The sequence below is a fragment of the Arabidopsis thaliana genome, chromosome 5 (assembly GCF_000001735.4).
Source record: "Arabidopsis thaliana chromosome 5, partial sequence".
NCBI lineage: Eukaryota > Viridiplantae > Streptophyta > Magnoliopsida > Brassicales > Brassicaceae > Arabidopsis > Arabidopsis thaliana.
The window spans coordinates 3,095,181-3,108,151 of record NC_003076.8 but is presented as its reverse complement, the minus strand read 5'-3'; the positions used below and the strand labels follow the sequence as shown (position 1 = coordinate 3,108,151).

At 37.4% G+C, this 12,971-nt stretch overlaps 5 protein-coding genes and 1 long non-coding RNA gene across 10 annotated transcripts; 3 read left to right on the top strand and 3 right to left on the bottom strand.

Moving 5' to 3' along the window:
* Positions 1-247: 247 nt before the first annotated feature.
* On the bottom strand, positions 248-1,850 carry AT5G09960 (sorbin/SH3 domain protein). Of its 3 annotated transcripts, none has more exons than NM_121033.3 (3): positions 1,629-1,850; positions 763-1,032; positions 248-541 (listed from the first exon to the last, which is right to left on the bottom strand). In NM_121033.3, the coding sequence occupies exons 1-3, from the start codon at positions 1,647-1,649 to the stop codon at positions 494-496; spliced, it is 339 nt and encodes a 112-aa protein (NP_568222.1). In that variant the 5' UTR covers positions 1,650-1,850; the 3' UTR covers positions 248-493. The 3 variants fall into 3 exon arrangements, with proteins under 3 accessions (NP_568222.1, NP_001332506.1, NP_001332505.1); NM_001343082.1 differs by having other exon boundaries at positions 263-541; positions 1,138-1,834; NM_001343081.1 differs by having other exon boundaries at positions 266-541; positions 1,185-1,849.
* Positions 1,851-2,201: 351 nt separating this feature from the next.
* On the top strand, positions 2,202-5,957 carry MEF7 (Tetratricopeptide repeat (TPR)-like superfamily protein; the record flags this gene model as incomplete). Of its 3 annotated transcripts, NM_001343079.1 has the most annotated exons (4): positions 2,288-5,292; positions 5,364-5,447; positions 5,685-5,760; positions 5,934-5,957. In NM_001343079.1, one exon carries the CDS (start codon positions 2,288-2,290, stop codon positions 5,273-5,275), a length of 2,988 nt encoding a protein of 995 aa, NP_001318522.1. The 3 variants fall into 3 exon arrangements, with proteins under 3 accessions (NP_001330962.1, NP_001318522.1, NP_196557.1); NM_001343080.1 differs by lacking the exons at positions 5,685-5,760; positions 5,934-5,957 and adding an exon at positions 2,202-2,229 and having other exon boundaries at positions 2,321-5,292; positions 5,364-5,427; NM_121032.1 differs by lacking the exons at positions 5,364-5,447; positions 5,685-5,760; positions 5,934-5,957 and having other exon boundaries at positions 2,288-5,275.
* A 361-nt stretch (positions 5,958-6,318) lies between these two features.
* Positions 6,319-6,960, bottom strand: AT5G09940 (hypothetical protein (DUF1635); the record flags this gene model as incomplete). The annotated part of the gene is made up of 1 exon (NM_121031.1): positions 6,319-6,960. The coding sequence occupies one exon, from the start codon at positions 6,958-6,960 to the stop codon at positions 6,319-6,321; it is 642 nt and encodes a 213-aa protein (NP_196556.1).
* A 900-nt stretch (positions 6,961-7,860) lies between these two features.
* On the top strand, positions 7,861-10,597 carry ABCF2 (ABC transporter family protein). Its single transcript, NM_121030.3, has 8 exons — positions 7,861-8,696; positions 8,770-9,111; positions 9,181-9,321; positions 9,403-9,582; positions 9,657-9,812; positions 9,888-9,989; positions 10,079-10,207; positions 10,309-10,597. Exons 1-8 carry the CDS (start codon positions 7,911-7,913, stop codon positions 10,507-10,509), a joined length of 2,037 nt encoding a protein of 678 aa, NP_196555.2. The 5' UTR covers positions 7,861-7,910; the 3' UTR covers positions 10,510-10,597.
* Positions 10,315-11,969, bottom strand: NRPB4 (RNA polymerase II, Rpb4, core protein). The gene is made up of 6 exons (NM_121029.3): positions 11,828-11,969; positions 11,541-11,649; positions 11,323-11,400; positions 11,141-11,174; positions 10,977-11,045; positions 10,315-10,859 (listed from the first exon to the last, which is right to left on the bottom strand). Exons 1-6 carry the CDS (start codon positions 11,874-11,876, stop codon positions 10,782-10,784), a joined length of 417 nt encoding a protein of 138 aa, NP_196554.1. The 5' UTR covers positions 11,877-11,969; the 3' UTR covers positions 10,315-10,781.
* A 549-nt stretch (positions 11,970-12,518) lies between these two features.
* Positions 12,519-12,880, top strand: AT5G01635. The gene has a single exon (NR_142524.1). It is a non-coding gene; the product is annotated as an other RNA (long non-coding RNA).
* Positions 12,881-12,971: the final 91 nt, after the last annotated feature.

Genomic DNA, 12,971 nt, shown 5'->3' with positions numbered 1-12,971 from the left:
TCTAGGACCTTTTCGAATTCGGTCGAATTAAGCCCCGAAAAACTCTAACCTAATGTTTCAGGTCAGGTTAGACCCAAGTTTCAAGATTCAATCCTAAATTAAATGTTAACTCCAACTCCTTGCATGAAGATACTTGTTGGGCCCATTAAAGCCCTTTAAAAACAAAAAGGCCTTTTTAATTTTGTTTGTCTCTACAGGCCCATTGCATATTTCAAAGAGATGATTATGTTTTTGTGGCCAGTAATACTTTTCATTCGGATCACTGTCCATGTTTTTCCTTAGATAAAACAGAGAGTGTACTAATAGAGACGATTATGTTTTTGTGTATACTTAATTTCCCCCATAATCTTTTCCTTGTAATAGAGCTTATATGGTTCCCAAAGAAAAAGAAAAATGGATTGGAACATATATTAAAGTGTCATGACATTAACACATTTCCACATTCAAATCACAAGTCAATAATAAAACTGCTACTTTGCTCAAGAAGAAATCTTCAAGCTTTAACGCAGCAGTTGAAGCAGCTGAACATACTTCTCCTCGTCTGTCAAAAAAAACAACCACACCAAATTCTCATCTATTCCACAGTGATAATCACTACCAGCTCAAATACAACTATTCAAAATTTTAATACTGTATATAGATTGCAAGATTACAAAACCATGTGCTAATATAGTAATATGCCTCTAAATGTCTTAATGATAGTAATGCAAATATAATTAAGGAATAATATGATATAAACCAAATAATGGTGAAGAATCTTACAGAAGGAGAATGTGGTTGATGATGGTGGCTGGGAGAGAACTCTCGTTGGTTTTCACTTTGGACCGTGGTAAGCTCAGCAGTTGATGTTGCTGACTCGGGTGGCTTAATGAGCTCTTCCTCATTGCCTAAACTGGCTCGAGAAGGGTCTCTCTTGTTTTGTTTCCTCATCTCTCTAATCTTAGTGAAATCCATAGAGTAATCAGGCATTGTTCCTCCTCCTTTTTGGTCCCAATCACCAAACTGTGGCACTGATAGCCACGGAGTGTTCTTCTGCAAAAACAAAGACATTTCGAAACAAACATTACCAAACTTAAAAAGGTTTCATAAATCATAATGAAGCATATACTTAAAGGAAAAAAAAACAGAGCTATTTACAAAACGATGCATCATGAGCAAGCAAGTGAAGAAGAAAGAGGACGAACTCTCTAAGAAACAAAGTCAAGTTCTTGACTTTATGGGACAATTTACAAGCTTTGGTTTAATCAATGATCGATAAAATCAGGGTAAAGTAAGATCTTTTCTTTATCAATCCAATAAAGTTTCGAACTTACCAAGTACTAGTAGAAAATATACCTCGTGATAACAAAATTTCAGCTTATCGAGATGTGAAAAAGGATGAAACTTTAGAATATACTACTAACTCAATTTTTTTTGTTTCCGATTACCAAGATTAGTGCTGATTTTTAATCAAAATCTTCAATATAAACAGTATCAGTAGTGCTTGGAGCTTGATTAGCTCTACAAAACCAATGTTCAATTCTCGAAAAAATCCAAACAAGCAGATCTCGATTTCTTAGTAAAATCAAAGTTTCCTAAAGAAACTTTATGGGGAAACTAACAAGAGATAATAAAACAGATGGTTATACCTCTTTTCGATCGTCTTCCATATGATTTGATTCAACAGATAGACAGAAACACAGAGCTTTGTGTTATTTTTTTGTTCTGAATTTCTTTTCTTAGCTGATATGAGAGACTAGCAAAAGAGAAGAAGATGGAGAGACAAAATTATTTAAAAGCGAAAAAAAAAGAGAATTGTGAAATTATTACAGCAAAAAAACAGCTCGAATTATACCCAATCAGCAATCACTATTCATTTTTATTTCATTTTTTTCTTTATGGAGCAATGATACTACCAGATAATTACGGAAAGTCCGAGGAAGTGTCTAATAATCACGATAATGCCATTTACGACTTTTTTATCCTTTCCTTTCCGTGTTGGCCAGAAATAAATGATATGATGTCGAGGGCATAATAGTAATATAATATTATGAATGTTGATCTCCATTATTGGTCCGTATTGGGCTCACTAAATAAGCCCATTTAAAATTCTGGGAAGTCTCACAAACTAATTATGAAACGTCGACGTTTAGGCCAGTTAACGTCCACTGAGGATCTGTTTGTGTGTTCGCGCGATTTTTTTTTTTTGGTTTTGGATTTGATTTAGCTTCCCTCATGTCGTTTCTAAACGTAAGTCTTCTCCACTAAACGAAACCCTGTTGTTGGTTTTGGAGTACAGAGATTTTTAATGACTAATTGTGTTCCTCTTTCTTTTGTTCAGAGCTGCGTTGGACATAGAGGAGCTGCTAGATTCTTCCATTCCCGATTATATAAGAATAGGTTAGATAAAGATGTCTACTTGTGCAACAACCTCATCAATGCTTATCTTGAAACGGGTGATTCGGTTTCTGCACGTAAGGTGTTTGACGAAATGCCTCTTAGGAACTGTGTTTCTTGGGCGTGTATTGTTTCAGGATATAGTCGTAATGGAGAACATAAGGAAGCTTTAGTGTTTTTGAGAGATATGGTTAAAGAAGGGATTTTTTCTAATCAATACGCTTTTGTTAGTGTTCTTCGGGCTTGTCAGGAGATAGGTTCTGTTGGGATTCTTTTCGGGAGACAAATTCATGGCCTGATGTTCAAACTTTCTTATGCAGTGGATGCAGTTGTTTCTAATGTGCTCATATCAATGTACTGGAAATGTATCGGGTCTGTCGGTTATGCTCTCTGTGCTTTCGGTGACATAGAAGTTAAGAATTCTGTTTCATGGAATTCGATTATTTCGGTTTATTCACAGGCTGGGGATCAGAGATCTGCGTTTAGGATTTTCTCTAGCATGCAATATGATGGTTCTAGACCAACTGAATACACTTTTGGTAGTCTTGTAACTACTGCTTGTTCTTTGACTGAACCAGATGTTCGTTTGCTCGAGCAGATCATGTGCACCATACAGAAATCAGGGTTGCTCACAGATCTTTTTGTTGGCAGCGGACTGGTGAGTGCATTTGCAAAGTCTGGTTCATTGAGTTATGCTAGGAAGGTTTTTAATCAGATGGAAACAAGAAATGCGGTCACCTTAAATGGTCTAATGGTTGGTCTGGTGCGACAGAAATGGGGAGAAGAAGCAACTAAACTCTTTATGGATATGAATAGCATGATTGATGTTAGTCCTGAGTCATACGTGATTCTCCTGAGCTCATTTCCTGAGTATTCTCTAGCAGAGGAAGTTGGTCTGAAAAAAGGCAGAGAGGTTCATGGACATGTAATAACAACTGGCTTAGTTGACTTCATGGTTGGCATTGGAAATGGCCTTGTTAATATGTATGCTAAGTGCGGCTCAATAGCTGACGCTAGACGTGTTTTCTATTTCATGACCGATAAAGATTCTGTCTCCTGGAACTCCATGATCACTGGTCTTGACCAAAACGGCTGTTTCATAGAAGCAGTTGAACGCTACAAAAGTATGAGACGACATGACATCTTGCCTGGAAGTTTCACACTGATTAGTTCGCTAAGCTCATGCGCGAGCTTGAAATGGGCAAAATTAGGACAACAGATTCATGGAGAGAGCCTCAAGTTGGGGATTGATTTGAATGTTTCAGTTTCAAATGCGCTTATGACACTGTATGCAGAGACCGGCTATCTCAATGAATGCCGTAAGATATTTTCCTCAATGCCAGAGCATGATCAGGTGTCTTGGAATTCTATAATAGGAGCTTTAGCCCGTTCAGAACGGTCATTACCTGAAGCCGTGGTATGTTTCTTGAATGCACAACGAGCAGGACAGAAACTTAATAGAATAACCTTTTCAAGCGTTCTTTCAGCCGTTTCATCCCTTTCATTTGGTGAACTGGGCAAGCAGATACACGGACTAGCTTTAAAGAACAATATTGCAGATGAAGCAACCACTGAAAATGCGCTTATAGCTTGTTATGGGAAGTGTGGGGAGATGGATGGGTGTGAGAAGATATTTTCTAGAATGGCAGAGAGAAGAGATAATGTAACTTGGAACTCAATGATCTCGGGGTATATACATAACGAGCTCCTTGCCAAGGCCTTGGATTTGGTCTGGTTTATGTTGCAGACAGGTCAGAGATTGGATAGTTTCATGTATGCGACTGTTCTTAGCGCGTTTGCTTCTGTTGCAACGCTAGAGCGTGGTATGGAAGTGCATGCTTGTTCGGTGAGAGCTTGTTTAGAATCTGACGTGGTAGTTGGGAGTGCACTTGTTGACATGTATTCCAAATGTGGAAGACTAGATTATGCTTTGAGGTTTTTTAACACAATGCCTGTAAGAAATTCATATTCTTGGAACTCTATGATTTCGGGCTATGCACGACATGGGCAAGGAGAAGAAGCTTTGAAGCTTTTTGAAACTATGAAGCTCGATGGCCAAACACCACCTGACCATGTTACATTCGTGGGAGTCTTGTCAGCTTGTAGCCATGCGGGTCTGCTTGAAGAAGGGTTTAAACATTTCGAATCTATGAGTGATTCATATGGCTTAGCTCCTAGGATTGAACACTTCTCATGTATGGCTGACGTGCTAGGCCGTGCAGGTGAACTCGATAAGTTGGAAGATTTCATCGAGAAAATGCCAATGAAGCCTAATGTTCTCATCTGGAGGACTGTACTTGGGGCTTGTTGCAGAGCAAATGGTCGAAAAGCAGAATTAGGAAAGAAAGCAGCAGAAATGCTTTTTCAATTGGAGCCAGAAAACGCTGTAAACTATGTGCTACTTGGTAACATGTATGCTGCTGGAGGAAGATGGGAAGATTTAGTAAAGGCGAGAAAGAAAATGAAAGATGCAGATGTGAAAAAGGAAGCTGGTTATAGTTGGGTCACCATGAAGGATGGAGTCCATATGTTTGTTGCTGGGGATAAGTCACACCCAGACGCTGATGTGATCTACAAGAAGCTCAAGGAGCTCAACAGAAAGATGAGAGACGCAGGTTATGTGCCACAGACAGGATTTGCCTTGTATGATCTAGAGCAAGAGAACAAGGAAGAGATTCTGAGCTATCACAGCGAGAAGCTCGCTGTAGCTTTTGTTCTCGCAGCCCAGAGGAGCTCTACGCTGCCAATCAGAATAATGAAGAACCTCAGAGTTTGCGGTGATTGCCACTCTGCCTTCAAGTATATATCAAAGATCGAAGGGAGACAGATAATTCTAAGGGATTCAAACAGGTTTCATCATTTTCAAGACGGTGCATGTTCTTGTAGTGATTTCTGGTGATACCATGAGTCTCAAAGGTATGAAGACCATCAACCTCCAATCGAGATTCCTTTTAAATCTCTTATTCATGTATGCTCTGTTTCTTCAGATGATTTTACTTGGATTCAGCATTCATTGACTTAAACCATAGTTCTTTCCCATATGGAATGCGAAGTTCAGATGCATCAAATCAGTGAGTTACAATTTTTATCCTTTATATATTAACCTTAAACTTTGTCTGGCAAGTTAAGAATCTATTTTCTATTTTCGAAAATATGTGTGAAAAAGCTCAAGGCTCATATGACATTATATTGAGTGGATTTTTCCAATAACAGTGACCCAAAAAATCTTGCTTAACAATCGCAAAACTTTGGATATAGTTATTGCTTATTCTTTATAAACTGAATGGCTCTTCTCTTATTCTGTGTAGGTGAGTTGTGCGTTTGAAGAGCTGCAAGTGCCGCTGAAAGATGGATTTGTCTTTTCTCAAGGTTTACAAAAATGAGGTGCTCATGTCTTACATAAAATGATCTCTAGCTCTCTGAAGGATCACACTTTATTCTGAATGTAGATGCAGGTTTATGGCTTATATTGTTAATGAGGCTCTAAAAAATCTCTTTGTCTTGAACTAGACGATGAAAATTCTGACTTATTTTTCCGTGTGGATTCTATTGCTCAGTGCTACAAAGGTCTGAATGGTGAGTCACATTCAAGTTATGCTGCGTCGCCTAGTGGCTGCAGCTGGAGGCTACCACCACACAAGAAAACAGTAGCTACTGCTGGAAGAGTGGAAGGTATGAGGTAAAATTCACTTAGCTTCTTCTTTGTCTTTTGAATATGAATTCTTATCTTTATGCTCTTTATATAGGATTCGAGGCTTTGGCTCTAAAGACGAATTTTCTTCCTAAAATCTTTGTTTTTAGTACTTCATATTGTACTGTAAAGAATGGATGATAAATAAATAAAAAGATAACATGATTTATTTGATTAATTGCATCAAATTCTCTAGTAAAAAATACAAAAAAAAAGTTAAACATCATGATAAAATCAATTTCAAGGGAAACTTAAGGCATCAAGCTTAACCGTGGCATTTTGCCAGAGAAAGACCGGTTTATGATCCCCTGACCACCATAATTCCATTTTCCGATAGAATGACTCAGAAGCGGTCTTTGACTCAACATTTGAACCGGAGGATTTCTCCATTTTGGAATCGGACCGGTTATGAACAATGAGTCAACCAACGATCCAGCTTCAATGATAGCTTGCTGGAACTTACCGTTCTCCGGCAACATTCTTCCGAGTCCTATATTCTCCAGCACAAGGGTCTCAAAATCTTTCTTCTCCTCAAATGCAAAACCCATCTGCAACGTCCGGAGGCTGTAACAATCAGAGTCGTAGGTCTCCGGCGAGGAATAGACAGTTGAGTTAGAGACGAGATCGATCGACGATGCGGACGAGAATCGCGAAGGAGACTCGTTGGAGAAGTTATTGTAACTATACAGTTTTTGATGATCGGGGGTTTCGTCTGTGGTTTCTGAGTAAGAATAATGGGGTATTTGTTGGTCTTCGGACAAAAGAATAGTGTTGAAACATTCCTGTAATCTAGACAGTTCGACGAGTGATTGTTTCAAATGTTCTCTTGCTTCGTCTCTTTCTTGGACAGCAAGTAGCCATAAATGATAAAATTGCTTAGTTTCTTGATACATTTTTGTATATTATCTTGAAAAATATGCTCTGCACAAAGTGTGAAAGTTACACTTTTAGTTAGTGATTGTTGAATAATGTATTTATTTTCATAATTAGAGGAGATATACTAGAAGAAACATTTACCTCAAAATTACGATCTTTCACGCTATACCATCCCCATGAGTTTCACCATCGTCTTTTTTTGTTGTTGTGTGTTTTGTTAAATCTTGAAGGACGAAGAAGAATAAAGAAATGTGGGAATTCATCATTTATAAGGCGGTAAAATGTATTATTAAATAGATTGTATGCATTTATAGCTAACCTTTTACTTTAGTGTTCTAATTCAATGTCCTAATCTATAATGGAAAGCTTATTTGTTCTTTTCGAGTTTGTGATTATCGGAGAAGATTCTAGTGATTCACTTGCACTATATAAGGTGATTTGTTTTAAGCCAAACGGTATATAAGGTAATTTAGACATTCTAACTAGGGAAATATAATATTTAGACTGATAGTTCTTTCTTAAGATCGTGACATAGATTAATTACCTTAGATATTGTACGATTTCGACATAAGTACTGTACTTTGACGCTTTTTTAATTACTTAATATAATTTAGGAATGAGTGTGACTATATTGATAAACCTAGTGTTTTGTTTTCCTTATTTGCTATCGGTGAATGATTAATGCACGAATAATAACCTAGAAACCAAAGTAATGTGCACAAACGGGTGAGACTAGTGCCCGATTTGTCAATCCGGTGACGTGGTAATCTAGAAAAATAGTGGTTATGCGGTTTGACACGTGGCAATTTATGAGCCTTGAGCTTCACATGCATACGTGTGTGTTCGTGACACTTCTTCGCTCACACGCTATAGAAGCCTCGAGAGTTAACAATCAAAACCTACATTTTCTTTAACAATCAAAATAGCTTCGTTTTAATCGTTTGATGTCTAACATTTTATACCAACAATGGTATTAACGACGAATCTCTATAGCTTAAACCTTCGTTCGACCTTCTTCTTCACTAATACTATTACTTGCCCTACACTTTTCACCTTCAAACTCTCCTCTGTTTCTAACCCTAGACGAGTATTCCCCAATATTAGAGCTCACGTTTCCGCAGCCAGCTCCAATTCAGAGCTCGAATCTCTCTTATCTACCGATCGGAAGCTGATCAGTAAGCAATCAAACAATGGTGCGTCTTCGATTTCGTCGGGAGTGAGACTTGAGAACATTAGTAAGAGCTATGAAGGCATTACGGTGCTAAAGGATGTGACTTGGGAAGTGAAGAAAGGAGAAAAAGTAGGGTTAATCGGCGTCAACGGTGCAGGGAAGACGACACAGCTCAGGATCATAACGGGTCAAGAAGAACCTGATTCAGGAAACGTGATTTGGGCCAAACCCAATTTGAAAGTTGCTTTCTTGAGTCAAGAGTTCGAGGTTTCAATGGGGAAGACAGTGAAGGAAGAGTTCATGTGTACGTTTAAGGAAGAGATGGAAATAGCGAGGAAGCTTGAGAACTTGCAGAAGGCGATTGAAGAAGCTGTTGATGATTTAGAACTAATGGGAAAGTTACTAGACGAATTCGATTTGTTGCAGAGACGAGCTCAAGAGGTTGATTTGGATTCTATCCATGCTAAAATCAGTAAGCTGATGTCGGAATTAGGGTTTGTGTCGGAGGATGCTGATAGGCTTGTGGCTTCTTTTAGCAGTGGATGGCAAATGAGAATGTCACTTGGGAAGATTTTGCTTCAGGTAGTAGTAATGAGAAATGTGATTCCTTTAACTCTGTATTGAGAGCTACGCTAATGTGTGATTCTGTGAACAGAATCCAGATTTACTGCTTTTGGATGAGCCAACGAATCATTTGGATCTTGATACTATTGAGTGGCTTGAAGGTTACTTGATTAAGCAAGATGTGCCTATGGTCATAATATCACATGACAGGGCGTTTCTTGATCAGTTGTGTACTAAAATTGTGGAAACCGAAATGGGAGTTTCGAGGACTTTCGATGGTAATTACTCTCAGTATGTAATTTCAAAGGCAGAGTTGGTTGAAGCTCAGTATGCTGCTTGGGAGAAGCAACAGAAAGAGATTGAAGCAACAAAGGATTTGATTAGTAGGCTAAGTGCTGGAGCAAATTCTGGTCGAGCTTCTTCAGCAGAAAAGGTATTAACTAGTACTTATGAAGCAGAGAATATGTATGAAACTTACTTGAATTTGTGTTTATATAAACAGAAACTGGAGAAGCTTCAGGAAGAGGAGCTAATAGAGAAGCCATTTCAGCGGAAACAAATGAAAATCCGGTTTCCGGAATGTGGATTAAGTGGAAGATCTGTAGTCACTGTTAAGAATCTTGTATTTGGTTTTGATGATAAGGTGAGATGATATAGTTAGTCAAATGCTGTTGGTAGTACATTTTATTGCTTGTGTTTTGATCTGTATTTCTGATGCAAGCAGATGTTATTTAACAAGGCGAATCTAGCTATAGAAAGAGGAGAGAAAGTCGCTATAATTGGTCCAAACGGGTGCGGAAAGAGTACATTGCTGAAACTTATTATGGGTTTGGAGAAGCCTATGAGAGGTGAGGTGATACTTGGGGAGCACAATGTATTGCCAAACTACTTCGAGCAGAATCAGGTTTGTTCTATCATGAAGAAATGGCTTTTTAGAGGAATCAGAAAATACAGTTTTACTCATTTGTTTGGCTGTAGGCAGAGGCTCAAGATTTGGATAAAACGGTGATTGAGACAGTTGTTGAAGCTGCTGTAGATTGGAGAATTGATGATATAAAAGCTCTTCTTGGTCGGTGCAACTTCAAAGCTGACATGTTGGATAGAAAGGTCTCTCTTTTGAGTGGTGGTGAGAAGGTAACATAATGTCTATCATTATCCTCAATATAATACTCATCATGTTCTTCATCGCCTTTTTTCTTGCGGTCTTAGGCACGCCTTGCTTTCTGCAAATTCATGGTGAAACCATCCACTCTACTTGTGTTGGACGAACCCACCAATCACTTAGACATACCTTCAAAAGAAATGCTTGAGGTCTCTAACCATACTCTTATCTGTTCAATAGGCCAAACTGTTCTTGGAGGTTGAGTATGATCTGATTCTCTGTTTCCTTCTTTCATCAGGAAGCTATAAATGAGTACAAAGGCACGGTCATCACAGTCTCACACGATAGATACTTCATTAAACAGATTGTTAACAGAGTTATTGAAGTCAGAGATGGTGGTTTAATGGACTATGCAGGAGACTACAATGTAATGAAATCTCTCTCAACCTAGTTTCCTCTTGTAAATAGACCTTTGCCAAATTTGTTCATTCTAGGTTGTGTTTTGAACTGTTTTGAACTGTTTCTCAGTATTTCCTGGAGAAGAATGTTGAAGCTAGAGCAAGGGAGCTGGAGAGGGAAGCAGAATTGGAAGAAAAAGCTCCAAAAGTGAAAGCAAAGTCAAAGATGTCAAAGGCTGAGAGAGAAGCACGGAAGAAGCAAAAGATGAAAGCGTTTCAAGCTTCCAAAAAGAAGTCAAAGTCCAGCAAAAATGCCAAGAGATGGAATTAAAGCTTCACAGTTCACACATAGCTGCTTTAGGTGTAGTATGTATATAGTGTCATCCCTTACTTGATTTAGTGAAAAAGAGATGGTATATTTCATTAAAAGCTTGGATCATCCGTTGTAAATTACATTCATTTAACATGAAGGTATCATTCCAGAAATTCTAGGCATTAAAGCTTTATAATTTCAGACGTGGCGAATTAACTCCAGATCAGCTAGAAGGCAAGTAAAGCATCCTGCTAAATGTTCAGAATCTTAGATCTTGAGAATCTTCTGCACTACTCGAATCTCTTGACAAGTGAGAGATCATTGAGCATCTTCTCAATAGCTTCATCATCATGAGCTCTTCCTTTTGTCTACACAAAAGAGAAGCTTACATCATCTCAAAAGTCCACTTACATAACAATACAATTTGTCCTTTTGAGGTTATCTTATTATCTCCACTGAATAGAAAAAGTAGAATCTTTATTTACCTTAAGAGAAGGAACCATTGCCACTGCTTCTTCAACAGTTTCAGGACAGAGATTGCCAAGAACACATAGCTGTTCAATAATGAACAATGCAATGTTTTAAGTCTTCTACCGAAACGACTTAATTGATAAACAAAAATCCAATCTCAAGAGATTTAACATTGTACCTCAAACTCAGTGAGTTGATGTCTGCTTAGTATTCTGCAAAAGTTGAGTTAAGGAATAGCATATTCTCACAAAACTATAGAATTAAACCAGTGACTGTAAAATCTCACTCATCAAGAAGGAAGCATGTCAAAGCAACGATTACTTAAAAACTTTGAATCAAACTAATTCAGAAAAAGGATACTCTCGAACTTGTCTAACAGCATCTGGATTCTTGTAGCGGCTGAATCGCTTCACATATTGCAAGGACTTCTCAAACACTCTGCAAGGAGCAAACATAACTTCTTCAACAATATTCAACATTGATTCACTAACCTAGAAGTAACATATAAAACTGACTAAATTCTTCAATTCATGATGGCTAATATACAATGAATCTCTATGAAACACAATTATACTTACTGAGAAACTTGATTCATAGGATCCTCTGAGATTTGCTGAAGCTGTTCAAACTTGTGCTCAAGAATCAAAGAGACTTCACAGTTCATTAAGCACTTTGCCTTCAAAAACTCTTTTGTCAAAGAGAATAAAACCCATCAATTTCGATGATAAATCTCAAATAATTAAGGGATTTTCGATACAGTTAAGCTCAATTAAATCGTATTGAATTAAGATCAATTCGATGAGGCAAAGAAACCCTAATTTTGAGGTACACAGCGGGGGATATGGCGAAGAGAATAGAGAAGTACCATCTCCGATCTTGAGTTCGGCGGCGTTCTCTTCTTCTTCTCCGGACATGGTGATTACCAAGGAGCGAAATCGAACCCTAAAGTTTTTTGGTTCTGCCTCTTTTTTTTTTTTTTCCGTCTTAACAACGAAAGTGATGAATATGAGACAAAACAAAAGCTTTGACCGGTTATATATAAAAAAAAAGAAGCAAACTCTATAATTAAAAAAGGAAAATCCAAGGAGGTTAATTAGATTTTTTTTGGGGAAGAGAGGTTAATTAGATAAATGTTACTATGTTAGTAATAGAGAAAAATTGAAATAAACCGAATAATAATCATCAAGTTTGAATAGGCAATGATTTTGATAAAGTTGGTATAAATTTTTGATTTAATAGCAAAAAAAGATCAAAATTGTTTACTACAATCATATATTCTGCAAGAAATTGAATATCATCATAACAGGATTAATTAGAAATATATTTATAATTGATGATAAATAGAGAAGAACAACAAAATTTATCATAATATAATTTGATTAAAAAAAACCCAAGTTATTTTATGATTTAACATAAATTGAGTAGTAACATAGAATTTGGAAAAATATTTGAAAAGCACAAACTGAATAACATGTGATATTAAGAACAAAACAAAATCTTCTAAAACCCACGACAAATTCTTTTCTTAATGGGTATACTACGCCTTTCTGCTTCTTCCCGACCAATCTTGCAACGAGGACAATCGCAATGCCCCTCTCGAATTTCACCTTCTTCAATCCCATCATCATTCTCTGCTTCACTCCTTGTTCTTTTTCTTGCGACTGTTTCCGGATTTTCGTTACCTTGCAGTTCTTGGATCTCTGTTTTCATAAGTGCGTTGAACATTTGAGAAAGAACCACGTCTCCTTGAAACAGATTTTGAAGAGACTTTATGAGTTCATCTCCTTGTATATGCCGGGACCTAAATTGTTTCATCAACCCCATGTATTCCTTGAGTTTCGCTTCACTTAGTCTTTCTTTGATGAACTCCGCTATATACAAAAACCAATGCTTACATACGGCTTCACTCTCAATCTTTGTTGTCTTCATCGTTTGGATACAACACTTTGTTTTTTTTCTTCTTCTTTGTCTTACAATTATGATTCGAGTGTATTTATAAGGAACTGAGT